Source organism: Epinephelus lanceolatus, chromosome 3 (genome assembly GCF_041903045.1).
Source record: "Epinephelus lanceolatus isolate andai-2023 chromosome 3, ASM4190304v1, whole genome shotgun sequence".
Taxonomy (NCBI): domain Eukaryota; kingdom Metazoa; phylum Chordata; class Actinopteri; order Perciformes; family Serranidae; genus Epinephelus; species Epinephelus lanceolatus.
This window is the reverse complement of record NC_135736.1, coordinates 10,003,401-10,031,345: the sequence shown is the minus strand read 5'-3', so window position 1 is coordinate 10,031,345 and position 27,945 is coordinate 10,003,401. Positions and strand designations below refer to the sequence as shown.

General features: G+C 41.2%; 1 protein-coding gene across 11 annotated transcripts in view; it reads left to right on the top strand.

Annotated features, from left to right (window-relative positions):
- Positions 1–27,945, top strand: part of adgrl3.1 (adhesion G protein-coupled receptor L3.1) — a 172,218-nt gene that overhangs the window by 94,036 nt on the left and 50,237 nt on the right. For 8 of the 11 annotated variants that reach the window (XM_033624981.2, XM_033624986.2, XM_033624985.2 and 5 more), the window contains exons 8-11: positions 14,470–14,886; positions 17,222–17,325; positions 19,934–20,119; positions 23,261–23,299. In XM_033624981.2, the coding sequence (XP_033480872.2) occupies positions 14,470–14,886; positions 17,222–17,325; positions 19,934–20,119; positions 23,261–23,299 (746 nt within the window). The remainder of the gene's footprint in view (positions 1–14,469; positions 14,887–17,221; positions 17,326–19,933; positions 20,120–23,260; positions 23,300–27,945) is intronic. The other 3 variants (XM_033624987.2, XM_033624988.2, XM_033624979.2) reach the window with 1 other exon arrangement.

The following is a 27,945-nucleotide window of genomic DNA, read 5'->3' as shown; positions in this document are numbered from 1 at the left end:
TGAGGAGTTTGGCTTGTTTTTTTAAGTGAGCCATAAAATGTGTGTAGAAAGTGTTTATATCCCCCAAAGTATATGGTAATGAAAGAAGTATCGAGTTGACCCCTGTATTGAAAAATGTAAACATCCAGCCCAGCATTATATATCACATGAGGTTTGCTTTAATCATAAGAATTTAAATATCACAGGGAAGAAATAAAAAGGCAAAGTTTAGTTCACCTTAGGCCAACAGATAATATAAAAGGTTTACTCCCATGCATTCCATCACACTGTTGATGCAGCATGCAGCAGAAAATGATCTTTTTGAAATGCATATTTTTCCTCCCTTGGTACTCAAGAAGAAAGTGGATTGCCTCTCTACATTTATTGTCTCCCATGTCTGTTTGTGTTTTTTCTTTGTCTGTTAAACACCCATTCTCCCCATCTCTCACACAAACACATGCGCTCACAATGGCAGGTATCTCAATATTCCCCTTTCCCCTTCTCGTATATCTTCCTTTTACTCCGTGTTTTCCACTGTTTTTCTCTCTGTTGTCCTTATCTCCCTCTTAATCTGCCCTCTTTTTTCTGTGCCCAACCCTTCCCCACATCACACAAAGCTATTTCATCGAGTGTCCTTAGATGTATATATTATAGAGGCCTAGTGCGTGAATGCCTACACAGAGTAAGAGTCAAAGTCACTTGTCTCTGCATCACCCCTTTCTCCCCCCGCGCACCACACTCCCCAAACACTCTCTCACTCTCTACTGTTTATGGAGTTGTTTCATCATGTCTTCTTACATGCATATTATAGAGGCCTGCCCTACGCAAGCGGCATGGCTCCGATGAAACATTTGAATAATTTATCACCTCCAGTCTGCCTTGCCACACTTTAGAAAGTTTTCCCAACAAAGTCGAAAATTATTCATGTTATCTGCATCTTCGGGAAGGGAGGGGCAAACAGGGATATAACTAAATAGATTTCAACTTGTACATGCTGCTTTTGCACATCTTTGTTTTACCCTTATTTTCTCTCTCCTCGTTTCGGTCTCAGTTTCCCCAGCTACCCCACTTCTTACTTTTAGGGGTTTTCCACTGGCTCTTCTAACGACTCCCAGTCCAACCATGCTGCATTGATTTGCGTTGACCTGGACTATTTCCAGAGTAAGGTCAAAGTGCTCCCAACCACCATTAAACAGGTTGCTCTGACATCATATGGACTTTGTCATTATTCACTGACAATTCAGCAACATGTTTAAACAGCCTCTGGTGCTATTGCTAGACAAGTTTTCCAAGCAATAAGTGGTAGACGCCAAACAAAATTGTAGCAACAACCTGAAGGTCCATGATTAAAAGTAACTGGCTACCTACAACCACTGCACAGTATAACAGTAAACAGGGCTAATGAAGGCATTGCTTTGAACACCATCCCATCCAGATGAGCACGTCCTCAGTAAAAGACACACTTTCAGTGTTGTATGGAGACCCAAATCCCTGCTACTCGTGGCTGACACAGCGAGTCAAACAGAGTCAAGCCAAAATATGTATGGAAAAGGACATGTTCTGCTAGTGTTGTCTCACTTTAGAACCTTAAGGTGATTATCTACTTGAGTTCAGGTGAGATAATCTGATTGCACATACTGCAAGATAGAATTAGCACCTTTACAACTTGGTGTTAGAGGAAAGGCATGTAACTGTGGAAGTTTCCCTAGCAACCCTGCAGGTATTTTTGTTCTGTCATATAGACATGGTGTTAAAGAAGTTAATTAGGAGGAGACAAAAACACACTGTTTTACAAATGGTTATGTGCATTTAATGACAACAGCTTGATTGAAAACAGCAAGATATTTGCTCTGTGCAAGATCATACCAATGTTTTTACATAAATATGCAGTATTAAATCTGCTGCTACAGTTCTGTTTCTCAAAATCAACCACTTGTCCTGTCACAATAATTACCATGTCGACTTATCATACCTATGTGGACATGACCTCAATATTGCCCACTGTGTTTAAATGAATATTTATTGACATAAGAATGTCACCAGCATTTCAGCCAACATGATGCCAGAATAAACAACTGGATTTTCCTGACCACGATAAGAATTGGGTGCAGTGATTTTCCCTTTTTTGTCTCTCTCCAACCTGGCATACTTGCGCAAGTCTAAATTTAAAATAAAACAACACTAGAGGGACGACACAGCAAAGCTTACTGAAAGTAAAGAGGTGCAGTCCTGATAGTAGTTGGCCTGCCAACCCCTGGAAATGAGCCAAAAAGTCTGTTGTTTGTAGTTTTACCCCCCAACAACTTCATCCTTCACTCTGTAACCTTAACCTTAACCCTAAACCTTCACTTTGTAAATCCACTAGCCATCTAACTAACCCATCCAAGGAGCTGACTGCAGCACACTGGATTTTGAAGGTAACGGTAGTGTTCCCGCAACTTCACTAAGCTTGTCTAGTTGTTGCAGATGGCATCATTTGGTTTTGTTTTAGTGGGCGAGTCTTAAACTTAGAGATTTTAAGCTATTCCCATAAAGGTATTTTAATCATATATAAACGTTCTTGTACATTTTAACCCCATTAAGGTGTTCCTGTTGTTTTTTTAAATTCTGTTGTTTTTTTTTTTTCATATTCAAAATTAAAGTTCATTGCTCTTTGAAAGGGTGTACATGCATTATTATGCTATTATATTATTGTTATATCAGTGGCATGAAATGACAATGATATTGTTTATTGTAACTATTTCTGAGAGAATATCTTGTCCAACAAAAGCAGTTCTTGTGACAGGCCTAACTGTACAGCTCTTTTTTTCCAACCCAAATAATGCTGTACTAAACAATATTTAATAGCAAAAAATATCTCAAACACTCTAGTTTTCCTCTTAAGAGAAAGAGATATTCAGAGGCCCAACAGCATTAAAAATAATTGTTTGTTTTTGCATTTGTCTACACTGATTTAAGAGCTTGAGTGCATTTTGCTCAGGCATTATTTTAGTGTGCGCAGTTCTAAAAAAAGTCAAAACTCTAACTCACTGTGACATCCATGTAACCACGAATTAAAACTCAATTATCCTAGCCTGTTTGCTTATTTCAGTCAAATATTTAAAGTGTCTAAAGTGATATCCTCAATCTTAATTAGAGAGCAATCAAATGCTGGCATTCTATTCTAATCTATCAAATACACAGTTGTAAAGAGATGACCTCTATTTGCCACTCTCGCCACTCTGTCAGTTTACGGAAATTTAAAGGTTCACCTTTGAACCCTTAATGGATGGAATCACAGAGTTCCATTTCCTAGGGAAGTCAAGCATGGAGCTGCTATTGTCTTTACCCCCTCTCCACTTATTTACAACACCCACCCTCCCTCCCCTCCCCCGCTCTTCTTCTCTCCTCTCCCTTTTTGCCTTCCTTGGCACCAGATTGCAATCAAGCGACGTGGTGAAGTAGTGCAGGAAATGTTGGAAACAAGCTAAAGTGGAAGGAATAACAAGAGTTAATGGTTGAAGTGGGGACCCTCTTTCACCAGATCACTGATTAGAGCGACCCTCAGCACATTTTTGGCTTGTCACACAAAGTTATGGTGTGTGTGTGTGTGAGTGTGCATACTGTCTGTTTGTTAAGTCCTTCACAGACCTTAATGCTCACCACTTAGGATGATTTGGCTCTGTGAAAATGAAGGCAGGTTTTCTTGGGATATTTTATGATTGTTTGCAAAGTATAAACTGTTGAATTCAAAATGTTAGTCACCCAATTTTGGGAGAGTATGTTAAAAAAAAAAGAAAAGTAAAATGAATGTCTAAAACAAAAAAAGTGCACTCAGTAGAGCGCAGATGTCCGCTAGACCTCCAAGCAACTGCTGGGGCTGATTGCAGCCACTCCAGACGAATCTTGTAATTCCAGCAGACACAGCGTCCTAAAAGTGAATAAAAATACACGCTTTGTTTTTTTGTGATGAGCATTCCTGCTAAAATGCACTGTATGTTAAATATAAACACAATATATGAGGATGAATGCACTTTAACTAACTGAAACACAGCCACAAATCTTTGATCTATGCCATTTATAACTGAAATTTTAACGGTATTAACTTTTTCTGTAGGATACATGACAGAAAAAGGGAAAATAACAATTAACACAAATAAGATAGACAAAAAATAAACTATTTAACTACCTAGCCTACTTATGGTAGAAGCGCAGGTGGCAGCCAATTTTGCCTGGTAGAACTGTCCCTCCCAGCTCCATTACAGTGAAGATGGTGGCGAAGATAACCAAAACAGTTGACTTCTTTATCGCATATCGTGCCTGCGTTTGAGCGCATCGTATTGTTAATGTGCAGATGGTCCAGTTCAAAATGAGACCAAACTTTTCTATGGGTCTCGTTTTTGAGCCATGATGAAGGCCAAAATGTGGCCTGCAACAGACTGTAATGCTTACTGTTTTTAGCTGAGCCAATTTCGTAAAAATCTGTGGCCCCAACTGGCCAGTTAAGACGAATGAGGAGTTAGCCGTCAATGACGATATAAAACTGTCAATAAAACAGATTTTTTCAACAATTGTGAATCACTGCATGAGAGGTCTTTGAGCAAACAGTCATAAATGTGCAAACAAAATATTAGGCTAATTGGTCCAGTAGTATGCCAGATTAACTGCAGACAGATGTAAAAACACACTCACACACAAGACAAAATGCATGATCCCCTCCAGGCTTACACCTAGCTGAGACAATAAAATTGTCAGAGTCAAACTACTACACAAAAAATCACCAGTAATCTGTATTTTACAAGGCAACATGACTACATAATGTCTTTCACACCTTAGTCTACACTCCCGCTCTCACTTCTGCCCTCTCCCTTGTTCGTCTTCTCCCTCCCTGCCCATGTCCCTCATCCCCAAATAGATTACGACACAGCCGTCTCAGCAGAGACTGAACTCTGCTTCACAGAGTCTGCTGCACCTGTTCCTTGCCTGCAGTGTGTCCTTATCGATTGGATCGCCCCAGCCGGGCCCTCTGCGTGCATTTGGCCTCCGCGCTGCTTCCCTTCTGCCAAAAAGCAGATGCCAAATTAAGCAGGCCTAGCCAGGACAACAGGGTGGAAGGGAAACCCACAGCCTCACAGGAAGTAAAGAGAGAAGACAGCGCGCAGAGCGTGCCACCATAGCTGTGCCCTCCATTCAGATTTCATTTATGAAATATATCAAAATGTGCATGGGGGCAACAAAGTGGATACAATCTTAATTTCCAAATGATGGGCCATGGTGATAAATTATGGGGAGCAAAATATCGAATAGCCGCAGGGTCACTTGCTACAGGCTACAGCTCTCATTCTAACACAGTAATAGGATTTTGCTCAATGCCTACTATATATTCATACCAGTGGTCCTCACAGAATTGACATAAATTCAGTGCATGTCTGAAATAGGAAATGCTAAGGTCTGGACTTTAAAAGGAATATGCTGATGATTCCCTCTATTACTAAACAGAAAAACAAAACAAGAAAAAAAAGCTGGCCTGTACCATTAGCTTTTTGCTTTGAACAAGGGAACTTCCCCCCGATTAAGAAAGAAGCATGTAATTGGCAAACTCGCTGCAGGTGTCTCCAACCTCAGCAGAGGGATGACATGATTATGCAACTGGTAAGCCAACAGGGCAGAGCAATGATGTGCCTGTATGTGGAAACATTAGCTGTGGAACGTGGCGGTGCCCGGCAGCCATTTTGAGGGAGGCTCTATTAGTTGAGGTTGTTTTCTATCTCCAAGTATCACTGCTTTGAAGTGCTCTGTTCTGTCTTATCAGCAGGCGCGAGCCACTCGCCACGAGCTCTGTGTGCGTACGAGTGTGTGTGTTCCAAGTAAGTGAAAAGTAAATTTCTGCTCGAGTGTGTGTATCTGCATGCAGTTGTGTGTGTTGCCTGGTGCACAACTGAGCAAAAAGTACAAGTGAGTGTGTGGACGTTGGTGTGTGTGCACTCCAGCTATAGGGGCAGTGCGTTATCGCAGTATGCAGCCCTATTCAGTGTCTGTGCTACTATCCAACCTAGAAAGCTTTGTGCCCTCCAGTCAGATTATCATTTTGCTGTTACCCCTCTGGATCCATCCCTTCATACTGTTCAGGATAGTGTGTGTGAGAGTGTGTGCAGGCAGTAACTTTTAAGGAAACTGCAAGAAAGTAATCATCTTGCATATTAAGTGGACCGTACGAGTATAATAGACACTCTGGCTCAGTTCTGTGAAACGTCTGTCTTAATTCAAATCCCTCTTCTCTTTGCTCCCGTTTCACTCTTCTCCCCCCTCACTTGCCGTCTGCTGCTTTTCTGACGATGTGGGAAACTTGCCAGGGGAAGTTCATTTTCCCTCTCCTCTCTACTTCTACCTTTTGTGCTGTGGATTTACGATCCCTCTGTTTACTGAGCGAGAAGTCAACAAGAGCATTCTCAGCAGAGGAAGAGACAGGCAGTCTTACCCACACAGAAAAAACATTGCCACACACAGTCATACACACACACACACACACACACACACACACACACACACATGCATACACACATACACACATCTGTCTGCATGTCAGATGATCATGTGCCGGCATCCCAGGCTGACTGACAGATTCTCTCTGTGGCCCCTCCAGTTTGGTGACAGATAGACAACTCCAGGAACAAGTTTACTGCCAGCCTACCATTGTCTCACCTTCCCCCAGGCTTGCTACAGGTCAGGAAAACAAACATAATAGAGTAGAATAGAATAGAATAGAATAGAATGGTCTCACCTTTCCAACTGATTCAGAGCTTTCAGTCATCCCAAATGAATCTTCCTCAGCAGATGGAGTTTGCTTGCCTGGTATCAGATGGAATTGTCAGCTTGTTACAGTCCGTCTCCATCTTCAGTCTGATGATACATTTTTCACAAACCAATCACTAGAGACCAACATATTCGCCTAAATCTAACGTTGTCACTGATGAATAGCCATGCTAACATGCTTGTTTTACCAAGGTTTTAAGAGTGGAGCGGAGCAAAATAAAACAAACTAAGATGTTGGGTGATGTTGAGAAGACATGTCGATTTAGAACAGCCTTGATAGCAGCATCTATCTTGTCCATAGCGGTCACTATTGTTGTTATTACTCCTCATTGGTTCAGTGTTCAGTAACAGCTTGACAATGACCTAATTCCCATGGCGCTTTTTATTTCAACTAAGATATCATGTTGCAATGCCAGACGAATCAGTAAAGTCTTTGGAGTGGGACGATTCTAAGGTCTGGACGCACACAAGGAGTTCGGCAGTCGTAATGGAATAGTAGAACTTCAAATTGCCATTTTTTTGTGAGCACTTTAAGGACTTCTCATCCATGTTAGCTAGAAAGTTAAAACCAAAGGTTGGTCCTTGACCTGGAAAACAGCAGAAGATGGAGCAGTATCACCACGGGGTCCATTAGTAGTTCTGGGGCTTTCAGTTGTATCACACTTTGTTCTTGCCTAGGTTCAGACCTTTGAATCTGTTCATTCAACTGAGTTGACTGAACATGGAAATGGAGTTGAGAACGCTGTCTGATACCAGGCTAACTTGAATTTGCTTGCCTGATATATGATAGACTTGTCAACTTGCTATGCTCCGTTTTCATCTTCAGTCTGTCTTCTGACACCCACTTTGATTGGTTTCAGTAGGTGAGGCAGATTTGATTTTCCCTAATCAATCTCTGGAGACCAATGTATCCACCTGAATCTAATGTCATTTTAAGTCTACACTGATGCAAAGCCATGCCAGCATACTGTTTTGCTGGGGCTTTACGAGTGAACAAGTATGATGTTGGGCAGTACTGACAAGACATGTTGATTTAGAACATCATTGATAGCAGCGTCTATCTTGTCTATGCCAGTCGCCATTGTTGTTATTATTACTCCTCAAACATTTGACAACAGTTTGACAATAGCATTAGTCCCGTGGCACTAATGAGCTAATCTTTAGTTCCCCTGTGATGCTATAGGATCGTTTTTTATTTGAAGCTGCTGTTTTATGTTACAATTCAAGACAAATCAGTCATCATGGTGGAGTAGGTGGATTCCAAGGTCTGGACCTAGCTAAGGAGTCTGCCAGTTGTCATAGTAGAAGTTCAAATTGCCATATTTTTGTGAGCACTTTAAGGACTTCATGTTAGCTATAGAAAGTTGAAAGGTAGAAAGTTGAAACTGAAAGTTTGTTCTTGACCTTGTAAACAGCAGAGGACAAAGCAATCTCACACAGGTTCCATTAGTAGTTCTGGGGCTTTAAGTTGTGTCACACTTTCTTCTTGCCTGGGTCCAGACCTTTGAATCCACCCACTCCACTGAGTTAACTAAAGATGGAAATGGAATGAAACAAGTTGAAAATTCTATCTGATATCAGGCCAACTTTTTTTCTTTAGCTGGTGGAATCTGACCAGTAGAATAGAATAGACAGAAGGTGGGAGTGAATCACACATGTACAAGTCACAAGCAAATCTCAAATCTTAACCTTCAAGTCTCAAGCAAGCCCAAAGTTACTGTGGTAAGAATCAAGCAAGTCGAGTTCTTGTTCAGGTCAAACAAGTCACAAGTCAAGTTAAGTGAAATTCTGATGATCTACACAAGTTTCGACATTTACACAACATCTACAACATCAGTTCCACCGACAGTGGTCATGAAAAGTTGAGTTTTTATTTTCAACATTAACAAATACTTTTGCAGCACACCTTATAAACCTTACTGATACTTGACATTTGTGGCAAATAATAATATGTCTCCTAAATGAACAATAATTGAGAGTGGGGTTTGAAAAGTTAGAATTAAAACAAGTACTTGGCATTAGTTAACTAGCTAACATTTGACCAGTCAAGAAGCACTAGCATTAGCTTAAAACACATCTTCACATAACTTGCTTTGTGATAATGATAGATGAAGTTGGATGCTATACTGGTCATGTGACAGATTTTTAAGCTGCACATCTTTCATCCTGCTATTTTCTTCTTACGACCGTCATCAACAATATAATCCTCAAATCCAATTCTTTTTATTATTTAGCTGCATTGTGCGTTGGCCTTAGTTGCTCTGTTGTGTCCTAGGTAGCCACATTTTGGGCGCCTTGCACTAGAAATCAGCCAACCACGTTTCAAAAATAAAATATAACAACATGTGACTTGTGACATGTGACTCTGGAGTAGGCTAGTAATGGTATTGCATCATTATGATATGCTTAAATTGTGATATTGTTTTGCAAAAATCTTGTCAAAATGAATTATTCCAAGTAAATTGTAATTTAAAAAAGTTACTGGAGAGTTAGTTTGATATATTTGAGTTTATTTATTCTCTAAGTTACATGTCATATTGCATGCATATACAGTACAACCTGCAAACCACAAATTTATTTAGATAGACTTTAAATTCCAGTTGGATCTCAGTCACGTCAAAATGTTAAAAGCTGATTGCCACCCTCATAGCCATCTTTTCCTTTATTCTCAGCATCACATAATCTGCATGTAATGTGTGTATAACTGCTCCCTCTATTTTGCATACATATTGTAATATGCAGGCTTATTATCATGCTATTGATTTCAAGCATATTGTCCAGTACTTAGTAGAATAGTTAATGCTGTGGGAGGACTTAATGCTGAGCGCAGACTGCCAGTGCAGCAGGAGAGAGCAGAAAGGATGTAACGATTTCTTATATTTTTGTGGTGGAATGTGGCTGTGACATGTTTATTTCACAACTACTGGTACTCAAAGACATGTAATAAAAACACATCTGTCAGAATGTCACCCACGTGCATGTAGTAGGCATACACAAAGCAAAAATCTGAACTGAAGTTGTAACCGTATTTTAGTTTTGTGTCACACACTTGTTCTTGTGGCATCAGTCTTGGCAAAGAGCGCAACGTTTAGGTTAGCTGACATTGTGAAGTTGTCACGGCGCATTTACTCAAGGCTTCCTAAGCTTAAACGCAGGAAGATATATCAGTCCCCATGAGTACAACCTCTAGCCTTTTTTCACTATAAATGTTTCATGAAGCTGTTATGTCATGTTCCTGTAGTTCCCTACAGCATCTTTCACAACATCCTGAGTGATGCCAGTGATGAATTCATCACATTACAAGATCTTTTTTTCTCTCCATCTAAATGCTGCAAAAGAGTGAGCAAAAGAGGACGATATAAAGACACGGGCGAGCACACTTGAAAGAGAGTGCTGGGGAAATATAGCAATTGAGATAGGTAGAATAAAAGTGTGGCAGAAAGGGAAAGAAAGTTATGAGTGAGCGATCAAATCAGATGGAAAATGTCAAGAGAACAGCGGAGAGATAGAGTTGTGAAGTGCTGTGGTGGCCCCTTGCCTGTGATGCTTGCAGGCTTTTGTGTTACCTCACCCAAAGCTGCCAGCCCCCGTGTCTTCTGCCCTGTACTCAAATGACAGCAGACATCAACCTCAGACACACACACACACCATTACTCTTCTATTGTTGTGGCAGAGCCCCTAATGGAGCTTCCCGTTTGAGTGCAGATAGACACACACACACTCACTCCCCGTTTCATAAGTACACACACACACACACACACACACACACACACAAACACAAACACACGCAGATTGACAGCTAGTCCCTAGGCCACTGCCGCTACGCATGATTGATGGCAATGTTCCGTGGAGAATGCATGAGGCAGGGCGGCGGTGATTCAGGAACGGGGAGCAGCACAGTTTAGGTACGGAAACACTCCATTGGGTTGTGGAGGAAGAGAACAGAACGTACAGGAGGAGCGGGATGTTTCATGGCTGTCAGTCATCCAGAGAGACAGACAGACAGACAGAAGGAGAGAGAGAAAGACAGAGAGAGGGAGTGTGGAAGAGAGGAGTGCTGTGTCTTTGATTAAACTTAAAATCCACAGGAAGGGACGACTTCAGTTCACAGTAAATAATATAAACACCCACACACTTCCTAAAACCCACACGTCCATACACTTCATTCTCCACACTCAAACGTTCCCTTCACCCCCAAAGGAACAAAAAAAGCATCAAAACATGACAACATTAACAAAAACACTGCAGGAAACTAATTTCGTGCACATCACACCCCAAATTAAGCAGTATACAGTGCATACACAGCACAACAAAAACCCATTCAAATACATGCAATTATGCGAGCCTGTGCAGTCACACCCCTTTCCTGAGCAAAACACACAACCCCATTGAGAGACAACATACTCTATAGCCCTTCAATGTCAGTGACCAGCATGTAGTACGTATTATGGCCTTAGGTGCACCGACCCCGAGAAACACAAGTGCCTGTGCTTTCCTTTTGTCCTGAAAATCATGGAATCATTAATTTGTAAGAGGACCTATAATGCTCATTTTCAGGTTCATACTAGTATTTTGGATTTCTACAAGAGTGTGTTTACATGCTTCATTTATTTTCCTCATACTCTGTGCTGAAGTACTTGTATTCACCCTTTGTCTGAGAAGGCTCCATTTACCACCTGCTCTTTAAGTTCCACTCCAAAAAAAGCCCAGTCTGCTCTGACTGGTTAGTGTTTCTGGGTCTTCCGTATCTTAGTGTCTCTGCCATGGATGTATTAAGAGACCTCGGCACAGTGTTGAAGGCAGGACTCTATTCATTCCTATGGAAGTTGGTCAAAGGCCCATGAAGCCAAAAAAGCCCCGGTTCTATGTTATGAAAGGACCCGAATGATCGGCGCTGCATTTCCAGCCACTTCCTGTTAAACTCTCCCCTAACTTAAATGTGATCAAAAGATTTAATCTTGCTGCTTTTCTAGACTGAACAGATGAACAGAGAACAGATGTTATCGGACCCAATGGATTAAATCCTGATAGTGAAACGAGTCATTTCGCGGTGGGTGGTGATGCTCAAAAGAATGCATCCACTCATTTACAGACGTCTCTTTCACAATGTAAGACTGTAGGAAGAAGTATTTGTGGACCCAATAGCATCACGTGATGGACTGGGAGTTGCAATGCCACTGTTTGACCACTACTAAAATTGGCTTTAAAGCATTGAACACTGAATGACTGTAACAGAGAATAGTGGCACATTCTACCTTGAAAAATCACCAATAAAAACTTCTAAACCCAAAAGTGCTTATTCCAGCAGGAATATGACCTGAAATCTGGGGGAACTTCGCAACATTAGCAACCATTACATGTTTCCTTGACTTCAGCATGTGGCTACATGTGCATTAGCAGTGTACTTGCAGTTGGTTGACTGTAACAGAGAATAGTGGCAATTTCTAGCATGAAAAATCACCAACAAAAGCTTCCAAACCCAACCTGACATTTTCCAGCAGGAATATGATCTAAAATTGGAGAGAAATTTACAACATTGGTGATCAAGATTACATGTTTCCCAGACATTAGCGTGAAGCTTCATTTAGCAGTGTAAGCCACATAATGTAAACACTTGCAGTAGTGTGCCTGAGCAGATGGCCACGAAATTGGGTACATCATGATGTCACACCGGAGCCAGAGAAGAAAAAAAAGTTTAAGATTTTTGCTCACAGGGAATTCCTCTACATATGTTAGCCTAATTATTTGAAACTTTTGCCACGTTTCATATGAACATCCTTTATTGTAACACTATACTGTATATTAGACACAAAATTTAATATGTCCCTTTAACATCAGGGCAGACCTGAAGCCGCACATGGCAACTTCACACTTTTCCCACTCCAACTGGCATCAAGCGATAGCCGAATGTTTTGAGAGCTTGAAGGACTCCATCACCCAGAAATCATGTAGCGTGATACACACTCTTCAGCAAAAAAAAAGAAATCTTATTCATAGTTGCTGGTTGGCGTGGAGATGGTGAGGAAAACCTTTTTAGGCAAGCTCAGTCAGGTTGAGCCTTCCCTGCACAGAGCATTGCACTGTTAGATTGTTTTCTTACTGTGCGTAGAAAATATTTTCAGCCAGCGACTACACAGGGAACCTGAGATTATTAAATATATATTTCTGTTGTAAAAGTGGCATCACGTGGAAATGTGAGAATTCATATTTGAGTAGCTTTGTGATCCAGGAGAGTTGCCTTTGTGTTCATGTCTGTTTGCCTCTCCGTTTGCTTGTGCGCTTGCCTTTATGTGCACTTGAGGCACTCCACATATTATGGGTTTTTAATAGGAAGATGAAGTCAAAGCACTGTTGTTATCAGCTGTACAGGCCCGCAAGCAAACTATTGTGTGCTGTATTGACTTGACATAATCACTCACTTGTGGTTGTATCTCAGAGCAAATGTATGTAGTTTACAAAGTATAAAAAAAAGTTTGTAGCTGTGCAAAGTAATTTGAAGGTTCAAACATAATGCACAAGATGTTACAAATTCCTAAAACTATTCTTGAGTATAATTTACATGTTTATTCAAAAATAGTTTTAGGCAATCTCAGCTGTGTACTTAGTGTGCGCAGTGAGAGACAAGGCTTTTCCCTGCGTTGTTAAAGAATGAGTGAATTAGTGGCTTTATAAAATGGGGCCCACCTGTACGCAATATTATACATAATGACTTCCAAACGATTTGAGACTGATAAAATAATTCAAAGAGAAAGTGAGGGAAAGCTGCTCCTATCCAACTTTCGATCCTGCTATATTGATTTGTCCCACGTGCAGTTGAAAGCCACAGAGGTTAGCCGAGACACGCTGCTATATAGTATGTTCACAAGAGGAGGACACTGTAAGACTTCATAAGCACGTGCTCTTTTCCTCTCTCCTCTCATCCATACATTCTTTATTTCTGTCCCCTGAACAGGGTCAGTGTGAATAATTGAGCCTTTTTACAATGAAATATTGACAATAATAGAGTGTGTCATATGCATTTAAGTGACCTTCTTGCCTGGCATGATGTCATACTGCTATGAATCATGCATGACTCTGAAAGAAATGTTTTTTTCTGCTAGGTTAGGCAGCAAGAGCCACTACTGTGTACCAGTCCCACAGGAAAGACCAATAACCTTGTGCATGTTTGCAGGTCAAACCAGTTGTTGCTCTTGCTGGGAGATTTTGAATTTTTACATTCCACTTCAGCACACACATTGTTGTTTGGAAACATGTCCTGAACTTGGGAGTAACTGATAAAGAAAAAAAAATACAAAAACACAGATCTGGCATATGACTACAGTGACGAGGGATGAAACACTAATGTTGGGTAGTCATCAGAAACATGAGCTACTCCCTGTCACAGCTACTTAGTGCTGTGTAAATGAGTGCCTGCAAATGTGTTTGTGTCGGTCACTGTAATATTATTTACGCTTGTAGACCCATTGCTCACATCACTTGGTGCTGACACAGACGGTTTGCTTGATCACAGTTCTTTTAACTCTGTTGTTCTTCTGTTTTCCATCCTGGGAATAAGTTTTTAACTTTTGTCCAGGCATGCGGAGCTCAGAGACACATGCAGACTCCAGTCATGTTGAAAACCACAAAACTACACAACACATTTTTTTTTGGGTTAAGAACCAAGGCCTGTGAATTTAAACCCTCTGTCTTTCCTTTTAGACTACCGCCCGCCTCCAATGATGCCTCCCAACCGAGGAGGGGGAAATCCAGGCGGTGGTGGAAGTTCCTCCTCTTCATCCACCAGCCGCACCACCACTACTCGTTCTCCTCCCTACTACACTACCCCACGGCCTCTCCTCACCACCTCCCCTGGCCAGCGCTACCGAACCACCACCACCGTCCGTCAGCCCATCCTGATCCCTGCCGGTGGCTCGTCGTCCGACACCAACCAGATTCCCGACACCAACCAGAAAGCTGGAGGGCGCTCCCCTCCGGTCCAGGTCCCACCAGCAGCACCACAGCCTCCTGTCCTGCCTCCCCAAGACTTCTGCAATCCGAGGGTGATGTCCGACATATCATGGCCCCGCACACAACAAGGCCAGACAGCCAAGCAGCCCTGCCCTGTAGGGACACTGGGTAAGGAAGCTGCATGGATGGGTGAATAGCATAAAGTATAGAGGAGCTGACATGAAAGGACCAGTGAATTGTTGGCTAGAGTGTGTGTAAAAGCTTTGCCCAGTGAAATGTGTCTTAGTGTATGTTGTACTTGTTCTTCTTTGCAAAATGCTGTATTTACAACAGTAACCATGTTGGAGGTATTTCACTGGTAAAGTTGGAAACCAAGTGAAATAGTACAGCATCACCATCACTTAGGTTTGGGGTGATATGGAGGAAATCAAATATGATATTTTTGATATTACTATTGTTATATATTATTATATTTTATTATTATAATATTTTCGACATTGGTGCTTTCACAAAATATTCACACAATGAGATTTTTCATATACAGTCACCAGTAATGTGGATATAAGACTGAGTGAGTAAAGGCAGATAAAAGAACAGCCAGAACAGTCTGTTACTGCAGAAAATTACATCATTTTACTGTAATGCAGCCTTTAAAAACACAACACAATATTACCGTATCCAAAATCAGAGACGATATAACGTTATGGTCTCATATCATGGTATTGATATGCAATGTTTGGCTCATTACTTTAAAAAATTAATAACTCATTACTCGTCAGTCGTCAGTCTTTTCAAAAGTAATGTTACTTCACTAATTACTCCCTGCCAACAGTAATTCGTTACACCACTCGTAACCTTAGTTTTCAGTTACACCCCATAGAGTTCGTAACTGCTATCTCCCCAAAATTCAGACGTGTGCCTCTGTGTGAATGTCAGGGTAATCGCCAGTAAGTGTAGCTAATGCTAGTTAGCTTCTATTTACCTGGGAGTTATCAGTTGCCTGCGACCGGTATTTTCCCGAGGCTCTGCCCGAAAGATGGAGAGACACTCACGGAGAAACATTTTATCCAACACATATCCAGCCACAAGCTTCATCACTTCGTTGAAGCTGCAGCTCCTCGCCCGTAAAATCCAGTTTAGGTTGTTCAGCTCGTGCGGCGCTACAGCCGACCTCCGCGGCCGAGGAGGGCTCACCTTTGGTGGGGTGTATTTCCTGGAGCTTTACGTTGTTGAGTTGTCGGTGGTAGTTTCCGAGGTGTTTCAGACCGGAGGTTTGAGGACGTGTTTTTCGCAGTGGAAAGAGTTTTAGTCCGACTACACACAGAGACAGTGTTCTTGTCATCTTTCCTCCTGACAAAACCGAAGTAATGGGAATATTTCCAGCCGCTAAGGTAAGAGTTTCAAACTAACGTTAGCTTGCTGCTCAGTGACGTGCTAACATGGGTACTAGAGTAGGTCCATTGATGTGACTGTTGTATTTCAAGTCAGTAGTGATGTGATAACAAAAGTCACGTTGTAACGAGTTGTTTGGTTTTGGAGTAATTGTAATATTATCACTAAAATTTCATTAGTAATTAGTTACACCACTCGATACTGGAAAAGGTAAATTTATTACTGTGAATTCGTAAGGAGGTGGTTGGGGTGAATGGCAGGCGTGCCAAACGCAGAGCTGTGACAACCGGATTTCTGGGTTCGTGCCCAATACATTAATTAGTAACATCACTTTGTAAAAATGTAATTCGGCATTACATTTTCCCCCAAAACACACTTGCTGTTTCAAATGAGTTGTATATAAGGGTAATTTCTTGGAGAGGGCTGATACTCAACCTGCTGCTGGCTAGTAATTCAAATAGTGCGTCACATTTTATGAGCTGTGTGTGTACTTACATGTGAAACCTTACTCTTTAAAGTAACAATTAAATGTTAAGTTACGTCAGTGTATTTATGCCACACATTTAAAACCAATGGATGTTGAATAAAGTGCAGCACAGATACCAAAGAATATAATTACATTCAATTTATTTTAATTGTTTTAAGTTAAATATCTCTGCAAAGCACGTTGGTCAACATTTGTTGTTTTTAAATGCATGACATAAATAAATTGACTTGACACAGGAACACATGATCATGTGTGCTCAGGATGAACAGTGCTTGATCACTCATTGATTTTGACAGGAATTGTGGAATGGAGAAGAGTAAGATGTAATGGGTCTGAAGGTGGAGTAGGGGCTGTTACAAAAGTAAAATGTATACCTACAACATGTACAATCCCCTCTGAAAATGTTGGGGAGTACAAGTATGGATTCTCACAACACACACACACTTCCTTAGGACTAATTCTCCTATCCTAATCAATTAGCTAACATGATTCTTCAATCCTCCTTCCATCCGCACACAGATACACACCCTAGACATAGAGTGAACCTCAGGCACTTCAAGAGTCTTTGTGTCTCCTGGTGAATGTCAACGCTGTCTTACCCTGTTTGTTTCGCTTGTCTTGCAGGCGTGGCCACATACGTGTGCGTCGCCCATTTGGGCTACTGGGATCCCCAAGGCCCTGACCGCAGCAACTGCACGTCGCCCTGGGTCAACCACATCATGCAGAAAGTAAGTCTGAACGCTGCTGCTGGCCTCTCGTAGCTCCCACCGAGTCCTAGTTTGAGGGTGTAAGGGTGTGTGTTATGGATATAGTCCTGGAGCAATTTCTCACGCATGAAGACGCACTGACTACAGGGGAAGATTGTGGCCATGTATCCATCTTTATTTGTTAACCCTAACTTGTGTTTGAGATCTGAGAGAGCTGTAGGGGAATGGAAATGTCCGATAAGGTCACTCACACCGTGCTATCATCATAATTTGCATTGCTTTTGTGCAGGGTCAGCCCTAGACTTTTTGGAGCCCCAAGCAAGATTTGGGTTGGGGCTCCCTCATTGTAATGTGTTGCTTCTTCATATGGCACTGAACAGCCTTGTGCATCGGTATATCAGTAGCACACATGATGTACAAACAAGCGTGTCAAGACTCAAGTGGGACCAATTAACAACAACACTATCTTTAAATAGGCTACACTCAATACAGTATTTATCTATTACCCCCAAACCCTGTGAAAGGTCCTGTTAAACCAATCTCCAAATGTAATTTATTAAACTTAAATCGCAGGCTGCAGTGCTGGCAAAGTGTCAAAGAATAGCTTGTGAAGATACTTATCCCAATCTGTGCTGAATTTCGTTCTTTTCTTGTTCATTAATTTTGTTTAACTTATTATGTCTAATACAACCACAAAATGTGATATTTTTTTAAACCACAGAATCCTGGGAGTGCTTAGGGGACAGTAAATTACTTCAATAGCCCAGGGTAAAGTCAGGCAATCTTGGACGTCAGGTAAAATGAGACAAATAAGGTTTTACATCTTGGGTTCTTTGTATATTTGCAGCCTGTCACAAAACATATTCATGCATTTTTACTACAGGTGTCTTTTACATGAAACAATAATTTTGACTGGTCTGAGATAACAAAAATGGGCAAGGCAAAGATTTAAAAAAAAATCACTGGTCCAAGAACTTGCAAAGAAATCCATGTGGCATGTTTATTTTTATTTTTTATTTTTTTAATCTGTAGTGCTGTAGCTAAAACAAAAAGGGTGTAACAACAGAAATGGCTGTAGGATGTTGCATTTTATTTCCTGTATGACGAATTTCGATATATTTTCACAGTACACTTTTATGGTAAAAGCTTTTGAGTGAGCACTTAATGCATTCAAGTAACGTGGGACGGAAATTAAGATAAAATGGGACATTTTTCTGAAGTGAATTTGAGGCAAGCAGCAACCCCTGAGGCTCAGAAATAAAGCCAATGTGGAAGTGCCAAAAACTGCAGTTCCTTGAATGGCCACTTGAGGCTGGCTCCCAAACAGAGTAAACTCCCATAGACCCTTGTGTTAATATGCCGATATTTACAGCAGAATTAAACATTTTTACAGCCTGGTGCAAAACTCATTTTGGTCTCTATAGCTAATTTAAACATTCATGACAACTGTATGTGGGGTGAATTTAAGTAAGGGCCAAAGTTATGCATATTAAAGGGTGGGGCCACTGGATTGATAGGCTGTCTGCGTGGCATTGGTACTGGTTGCGCAGCCGGATCCACCCCTCACTTCTCCACGTGCCAGCCTCTCGTCCAAATATGGTCACTTCTAGCTCCAAAAAACCAAGATGACCAAGGCCGAAATGTCGAACTTGAATCTTTAAAACCAGTGGGTGACATCACTGTTGCTACGTCCATTATTTATACAGCCTATGATTTGAAGGTCCAAAGTTTCTAAAGTAGTTGGCAACACATTTTCTTTATAGAAATATAGCAGAGATACACAAGTTCTAAAATAAATATTTAAGGTAGTCCTCAGAAATTTAGGTGGTTTTCCTGGTAATCTATCAAAAAGCGTCCAGCACTACCTGTCATCACCCTACCTATATTGTCTGTTTTGCCCATCACTGAGTTGTTGGTTGTTTTTGTTTTTTTCTAAATGGCTTCAAATTTTGTCCATTTTTGTTTAGAAGATTAATGTTTTATTTAGCTACCTACTTGGCTTCTTTTGCATGGAAAACATTATTGTGTTCCTGTCTTCAAGATACTTTTTTTCTGGAAATTGCTGCTCCAGTTATAACTTCCTACATTTTTCAATTTAATGCTTTGTGTCTGTTCTCACATGGAGCCACAAGGCTTTAAGGTTTTCTTTATAAGACAAAACAAGGGAAAATGGTCCCTGTGAAATCAGCATTGCAGCAGAGGTGCTAAAGCAGAAGTCGTCTCTATAAAGTATCCTTAAATGTTTTTTATAACAGTTATAAGGTGAAGGGAAACAAAACCTCCTGTAGCCCCTTCAAATAACCTAATCACTCTTGTCCTCTTTTATGCCCCCCCATCCCATCCTTGTTCTTGTCTTGCCCATTCCTCCACATGTACTTCTCTCACTCCATCTGTCCTTTACCTCTCTGCCCTTCATCTCTTGTCCTTTCATTTTTCCATCTGTCTTTTGCTGTACTCTTTCGCCCCCTCACTGTCCTCCTCTTCATGCTCTCACTAACTTTCTTCCCAACTTTCACTTCACTTCTCACCTCATCTGACATTTTCTTTTTTTCTTTTTTAACTTCCATCCGTCTTTTTCATTCTTTGACTTTATTCCACTCTCCGCCCCGTCACCCTGTTTGGCTTCCAGCTCCGTTCGGGCGAGACAGCAGCAATTGTGGCCAGGGAGCTGGCAGAGCAGACCAAAGGGCTTCTGCGCCCTGGCGATGTGCCATCTACGGTGCGGGCCATGGCCCAACTGGTCGAACTGCTGGATGTCCAGCTCAGGAACCTCACCCCCGGGGGCAAAGACAGCGCTGCCCGCAGCCTTACCAAGGTAACGCCTCACAAAACCCCTCGTGTAGGGAGGTCAATGTACTATGAGTGATTGAGTGAGAGGAATGATTTTCTTGCAGGCACTGCTATGGGGGAAGGTAAATGAAAGAAAATTAAGTGAAAGAGGGTTGAGGGAGAGAAAAGGGAACAGATAGAGAAACTCAAGCAAACAGATGAATAGCGTCAGTGGTTTTACTATTTTTGTCTTGTACTCATTCTTCAGGGTTTAGAAAAGTCTCTATGTGCAGAGTTTGATGAAGAACCATACACAACACTGTAGAATTGCAGATGATAAATAGCTGCTTGTAGACAGTATTTTATCCTCTTCTGAGGGTCTTCGTAACAAGTTTTGGTCAACATTATGGGTGATAGATAACTGCTTTTAGTATCTGGCAGGGTTCCTCCACTCTTTTCAGATCAAGACTGAAATTTAATAAAAACTCAGTCTCACCTTGGGAGTTCTTCTCATTAAAACATACTGTACTTGAGATGAAAACAGGCTTGGGACACACTTTACGTCATAGCTCATTGTTTAATGAACTTCAGCCTTTGAGCTATGGCTATGAAGATGCTGTCGACAAGTGGGCTTGAGTGCTTACTTCAGGATTACATTAATGGAAACTCGATCCTGAATATGCGAAGGATCTGTTTTACTACTCCGGTAGACAAGGAAAGAATTTAGCTCTTTACTTTGTTCATGTAGGTGTTCAATTAAAGTGAGTTAAATCATTTGGGAATGGCTGACTGGCCGGCTAATTGACTGACTGACTGAGTGACTGGCGGACTGTTTCTTGATCATCTCTGTCGAGGTCAACATTGATAGGCGGGGTTTAGCAGCCAGATTGACAGCTGCTGCTACCTCTTATACAATCACTGGCTTGTTTTTTTTAGCTTTAGCTTCTGAGTCACTATGTCTGCATAATATACCATGGCCCAATCCCCATTCCTTATTTTTACCCCTACCCATCGTTTAAGAGTGCCCCAGTGGTGTTGTGGTAGTTAGTGAGGTGGGTGTATCACTAGATAGCAGAGGTGTGGACTTGAGTCACATGACTTGGACTCAATTCAGACTTAAGTCACAAATTTGATGACTTTAGACTTGCCAAATTCAAAAACTGCATTTCAACTCGGACTTTAATACCAAAGACCCGTGACTTCACTTGGACTTGAACCTTCCAAACTGAAATACTTTTTCCCAAGCCTTAAGATTAAAAAGTATATTGTTTAAAAGTGTGCCATGAACTAATTTCTCTTCATTTCCTAAATAAGCTAACATTAACACTGTACACTCCCAGCAGGTTGACACTTCCACAGATCCACTTAATTTGAATCAATTCCAAAGCATCCTATCAAGTTGCAGGAGAGAATCATGACGGACTAACATTACATTAGTGAGTGCCAGTTGGATTTTGTTTGCATAAAGTCATTCAAACCACATACAAAAACCGCATGGTGGTCAACAAAAACACCTAATTGCAGTATGCAAAACGTGGGCTGAAAACTGCAGACAGAGACGCAACAACTTCCACCTTGGTTCGACAATTTGCACAAAGAATGGTAAATTGAGGCTAATAGTTATCAAGCTAATGCCTAGCTGACATTAGCTTAACACATAAGTAACGTGTTTTAACAAATAAATACTTTTTTATTTTTTAAGCAATTGTGATTTTTAGAAATTTCATATTTTGATACTCTGTCAAAATGGCACAACATTTGGTGAAGACAACATCATGACTTGTTTAAGACTCGTAACTCAAAATTTAGGACTTCAGACTTGACTTGAGACTTGTTAGTCTTGACTTGGGACTTCACTTGAGACTTGTGAGTCATGACTTTGGACTTGACTATGTACTTAAGTGCAATGACTTGAGACTTACTTGTGACTACCTTACAGAGATGAGACCAATGACTTGGTTCCACCTCTGTTCTATATATTCCAATTGCTTTTGAGCTGATACATAGGTATACTGTAAGCAGCCAGAAAAAGACATGGGTATAACCCATGTACCTGCGTATACCCTCCATTATACCACTAGGGACAACCCTTCAAGCCCCTGATTTGTCATCAGCATTGTCACTGATGATGTTTCTATAAACAGACATGACTATGGCAGTAGATATTATCACAAAGACATTTGTCATTTATCTGATGGAGACAGGAAAGTATGGATGCTGTGTGATGATTCATTTACAACTTAAGTTTCATGCTATCATGTAAAGCTTGTTATAAAGAAAAGGACCTTCATACATTGAAACTACATTAAACCAAGATAATATGATGGTTATGGTCATTTTTAAATGTTTATTAAGGATGTTTATTTAAGAAAATTTGTGGATTTTTCTGTTGATTGTGCAGCCATCTTGCTGATGATTTCTCATGACGCTTGGTTTGAAGTGTGCCTCTGAAAAAGATTTGGAGGGACATGTAACCCCAACACCCCTACCACTCTTTTCCAACCAGGACTCCCTACACCTAGTGTAAGGGCTATCTGGTGTGTGTAAGTGGGGAGGGGTGTATTAGGATTGAGCCTATACGACTGCCTATTTTTGTTTCACAGTCACACTCCTTTCATTTTGTCCGCTCCCTCAAAGTAATTTGGTTACACATGTGAAGTGAATACATATCAGAGCATCTGTAAGTGGAATCATTTAATCTGTGTTTTGCTGTTGACCACATGGCCTGTTAAAAGGTTGAATTTGTAGAAAAAAGGTCCTCGATAGAAGAGGAAAAGCATTCCTCTTGTTTTCAATAATGACCCAATTATATATACCTAATTGAGTAATATGCCAGCTTATTATGCTAATTTTTGTTAGGAAATCGAATATGACCAATCACGCACGAGTGGCGTAGTAATTAATGCCATCAATTAACTTGACAGTAGATGCAGAGAATGAGTAGAAAAAGGGAATGAAGGAACAGAAAATTATGAAAATGATCTGGAAATAAAAAGGGAAAGGAATCATAGAAAGACGATTAAGGGAGAATGGACGAAAAAAGGGGGCTGAGTGAGGAGAATAACAATGTATACCAAAGTCTTTTCGTGCAGTGTTAATGAGTGTGGGTGTGACTGCCTTTGTGCACATGAGTGTGTGTGACTGAGTGGTGTTACATTGCTAACAGCTGAATTGTTTGAATTCACAGCTTCAGAAGAGAGAAAGGTCCTGCAGGTTTTTCACACAGGTATTTCCACTTCCTGGTATCGTAGATGATTTTTTTTTTTTTTTTTTTTTTGCCACACCGTAATTCCACATGTTTTTTGTTTTCTTCACACTCAGCATGTAATCCGCAAAGTAAGCTTGTGTGTGCGTGTGATCACACATCACAACGCTCTACGTAGAATTCTAATTCTGTGCTGCAGCAGTTGTCTCATGATTTGCATCCTAACCCTTTGAGGAGGGCAGCCGTTTATCTGCTGTATTCTGTTCCTGGATCACAGCGTGCCTCAGAATCGCTGGCAAACCATCCACTGGTGTCTGCTCACAAAAGTTTTCGTCTCCTCAAAGGGTTGACATTCTTTTGTTTTTAATTTCACTTTTTTTTTTTTTTTTTTTTTTTGCATTCCAAATCAATGGCACTGATAAGAGGCCATGATCAATATCAATAATAGCTCATCTATTTTGCAGTTCTGTCTGCAGAATTGTAAACAGGCCTGCCTGGAACCAAATGACTTGCTATCCATCTCCATTCAATGAAATGTCCTCTCTGCTGTTATATCAGAGAGAAAGAACTGAGTATGATGGATACTCTGTTGCATATTGCCTGGTCACGGCCTCGGTGCCTTCAAAAATAATACCAGCTTGTGTTTGTGCCTCAGTGTTAATTTATTTTTCCGTCCTTGTTGGCCTTGCTTGTATTGATGTTTGTTCATGTTGACGCCACGGGCTCACGCCACGAACAGAAACTCCAACATCGTTTAGGCATGTTGGTCAGCTGAAACCATTATTCAGAACATCAAAAAAAGACCCCACCTTCCCCATCCATGTGCTGTAGATAGACTGCAGAGTCTCTCTTTCCCTCTCTCTGCATCCTCCGACTCACACACACCCTTGATGGGCTAGCTCTTTTTCTCCTGATGCAGGCTTTTTCCCCCCCACTCTCCCCCTGAAAAGTCTTAACGTCAGCACCAGTCAGCAATGTCACATCACAGAACATGGCTTAGGACGATATGCAAGCTGACACACACACTCACACATGCATGCACGCCACAAATATATAAATATATTTTCAACAATGATCTCATGCCGTCGCATCCAAACAGGCGGGGTATTTTGATGCGTGTCTCTTTAATCCAATGCATTTTCAAGGAGCGGTCGCTCGCAGACAGATAGTTACAGGTTCGAATCAAAACGTTCCACCGCACACCTTGGGTACTGCATGGAGCTGGGAGTGATCGATTATATAATTAGCCTTAGTAATGTGAAACAAAATTATACCAACAGTCCCTTACTCTGCCAGATAGAAATGTGCGTGATTAGGGATGTGGTGTGGTGCTGCCCTCTCCTCGTTAATTATCTACAGCACTAATTGCCAAGTGAGGAGAGTGGGCAGGAGGTTTGGGTTCTTAATAGAGACAAAAAATAATTGAATTCTCTCTTTCCTTCTCTCTCTCTTTCTCTCTCTCTCTCCCTCACACTTCATCTCTCCTCCTCTCTCACTTCGTTTGGGGAACTGGGGACTCGTTTCATGTATACTAAATTGGCAATTTATTCATGATGAAGTTGGTGGTGTGGAGAGGCTTTCATGCTGTAGGGTGGATTGATGGAGGGAGGTAGAGTCTGCAAGGTAGACAGAGAAAAAGAGAGAGGGGTGGAGGAGGGGAGGGGGTAGAAATTAAACAGAAAGAGACGAGAGAGTCACAGAAACAGAAATGGAATGCGAGAGAAAGAGATAAACAATAAAGGGGGCAGTGAGGAGACAGTGATGCTCAATGACAATGTCTAATTTGCCCTCTATTTATGGATGGCGGGTCAGAACATGGCATGCTGTGAATTTAAAGCCTGATTTAGCTGCAAACTCATCCTGTCAGGGAAGACAAACTCCCAACAACAACTGACAGATAAGCCTGCTCCTCTGATGAAAACATTTTCAAAACATGCACTTTCTCAGAGCTCAGCCAAGCGACTAAAAGAAGGGGGAAAAAAATCCATTCTTTCTTCTACTCTCACCCCTTTTCCATACTTCGAACATCCCAACTCCATCATTTTTACAAAGTGTGTCCTACTGTGCGCGAGTGTGCACATACTGTACATCCATGCACATGTGCTTGTGCGTGTGCTCCCCTTGTGTAGTTGGGAGTAGTAGAACAGCCCAGCTCTAGTCTGTCTTGCCGCTGCTGTTTACGCTGGATTACCCCAACGCTTCAAAGCATTTCACTTCTGCCCCATTTACTGGCGCGCGTACGTGTGCGTGTGCGCGGCTACGTGCACACACGCCTACCCTGTAACACATAGTCACACACACACACACACACAAACGACACCCTTATCTGTCTCTGCAGAGTCTCTCCCCTCTTTGAAGACCTCTAAAAAAACCTGTCTCCATTTTAGCCCTCAAGTCCTCATACTTGTGCGGATAGAAATGTCACCGACGGCACCAGAGCTTACAGGCACACCCACACCGACACACATACACACACACACAAACACATATATTCCATCTTTGAGTTTGTGATGTGGAGATGTCCGGACCTCAAGGAAATCACACCCCTTCTTCTCCTTACCTATCTCTCTCCTCTACAGATCCAATCTCGGGCGCCAGCGAATTAAATCTCAATGAAAAAATTATATGAAATTGAAAATGCAAGATAATCAAAAGTTCAATAAAAAGCAATGAAAAGTTTAATGAGAGTAGAAAAGGGGGGTTATCTGAAACACATCAAAGTGAGCGCTTGGGAGCAGCACCACCAGCGTGAGCAAATGGAAAGCCACCGCTGTCATATCTGCCGTGCCTACAGAGCATCCACTCCTCTGTCTGTCTCACTCTCTCGCTCTCCCTGTTGCCTGGACTGCTACTGTACAGCAAGTGGAGCAGAATGATGCACTGCAATGCTTCTCCCAGCCCCCTGTGCACACCCTCACACACACATTTTGATGCCAGCACACATGCATCCCGCACTCTATTCAAACACATTTACCTGCACATTAATGCACTGCCACAGTGAATGTGTGGCATGTATATATATCACTGCAAGTGGACTCGTTCATGCACATACAACACTAGGACCACAGAGAACAGCATCATTCCCACAGTATAAACAGTTAACAGGAAATTCTGGTTTCACACAACTTGGGTCCACTTTTTGTAATTTTTGGCCATCATTCTGTGATAATTGTACTCATCAAGTTAATTGCAGAGATCTGGGAACACAACAACACCGTGTCCAACAGGGCAAAAAAAACACAAGCAGTCAGACAGTCATACAGGTTTTGAACGAATCCCCAAATTAGACAAAGCTATTTAGAGGAGATTGCAAAGGCAAATTGTAAAATTATTACCGTATTGCTTGCTCAGTAGACATCCATCATGCTTTACAGACTGATTTCCTGGTTAAACTTTAACTTACTGTACTGACAGAGAGGGCTCACAGTGTTTCTGCTCAATGTGGGATTTTTACCCAATATTTTGGGCAGAGATGGAAACTACAATATTTTACTCAAGTGGAAGTTCTGTTAGTTTAGAAATGTTGTTCAATTGACTTGTGTATTTTGTACTAACATAAAAAGTAGGTCACTTACAGTGTACTCTGAGCAAACATCACTGCCTTACATTTTTAAAAGGGAAATGGGTGGAGGGAGAGTAAAGAAAAATGTATGATGCTGATGTTTTATGATAGGCCTATTAAATCAAAAAACATATTTAGGCCACAAACTAAAAAGCATTAAACTCATTACCATATACAGTCCACAGAGCCCTTATGTACAGACCAACCCATTTACCAGAAAAATTGTTCGCATTGTATTATCTTCAAACCATGTATATGTGACATTTGTAAGTTATTATGTAGCGGATATGTTGGAACTTCACATTTCTTTAAATTTCAACAGTCCAGTGGTTAATGTATGGATAGATTTAGGCACACAAACCACATGATTATGATTAGGAAAAGATCATATTTGAGCTTAAAAAATAGTTTTGGGGCCACAGTCACAGAGAAGCTGTCAACATCTTGGTAAAAACAACAGCTTTTGATGGCACAGCCTCATCTGGAAAAACAGCAATGTCTCTGTAAAATAAAAAATGCTTTTTGTGGTACTATCCCCAGTGGAAACACAACAATGGGTTGCTAAAAAACACCAATGTTTGGTAGCTAAAAAGATGCTGGAAGACGCAGTGATGACTCGCTAAACAACAACCAGTTTTGTTGTTTGTTTTTAACAGTGGTCTGCAGTAATGTGCAGCTTGGTTGGTATCTGGCCTGGGTGTCACACCATCCACCATCCCCTCCACCTTCCAGTGACAAAGTCAGCTTTTACACTGTGTCACTTTGGAAACACTGATGTGATGGGTATGAAACATACGAATGTGGCATATTTGGGTGGTTTGCAGACACACACAATATCAACATTTGCTTCTGGTGACTGAGGCTGTCAAAACCAACAATACATTCAAATTCTATATAACTCTACAGCCTATGCATACAATTGATTATCAATTACGCAACCAAGAAAGAGATAAGAGGTGGACAATTAAACTAAAATTACCAACAATAAAGAAAAAGAGCTATGAACACCGCTGCCAATACAACAAGCCTTATTAGGCTACAGAAATGAAATGACCTGACACTTCTTATAGAATCAGTAGCAGAATAAAACATCGTCAAAGCAGAC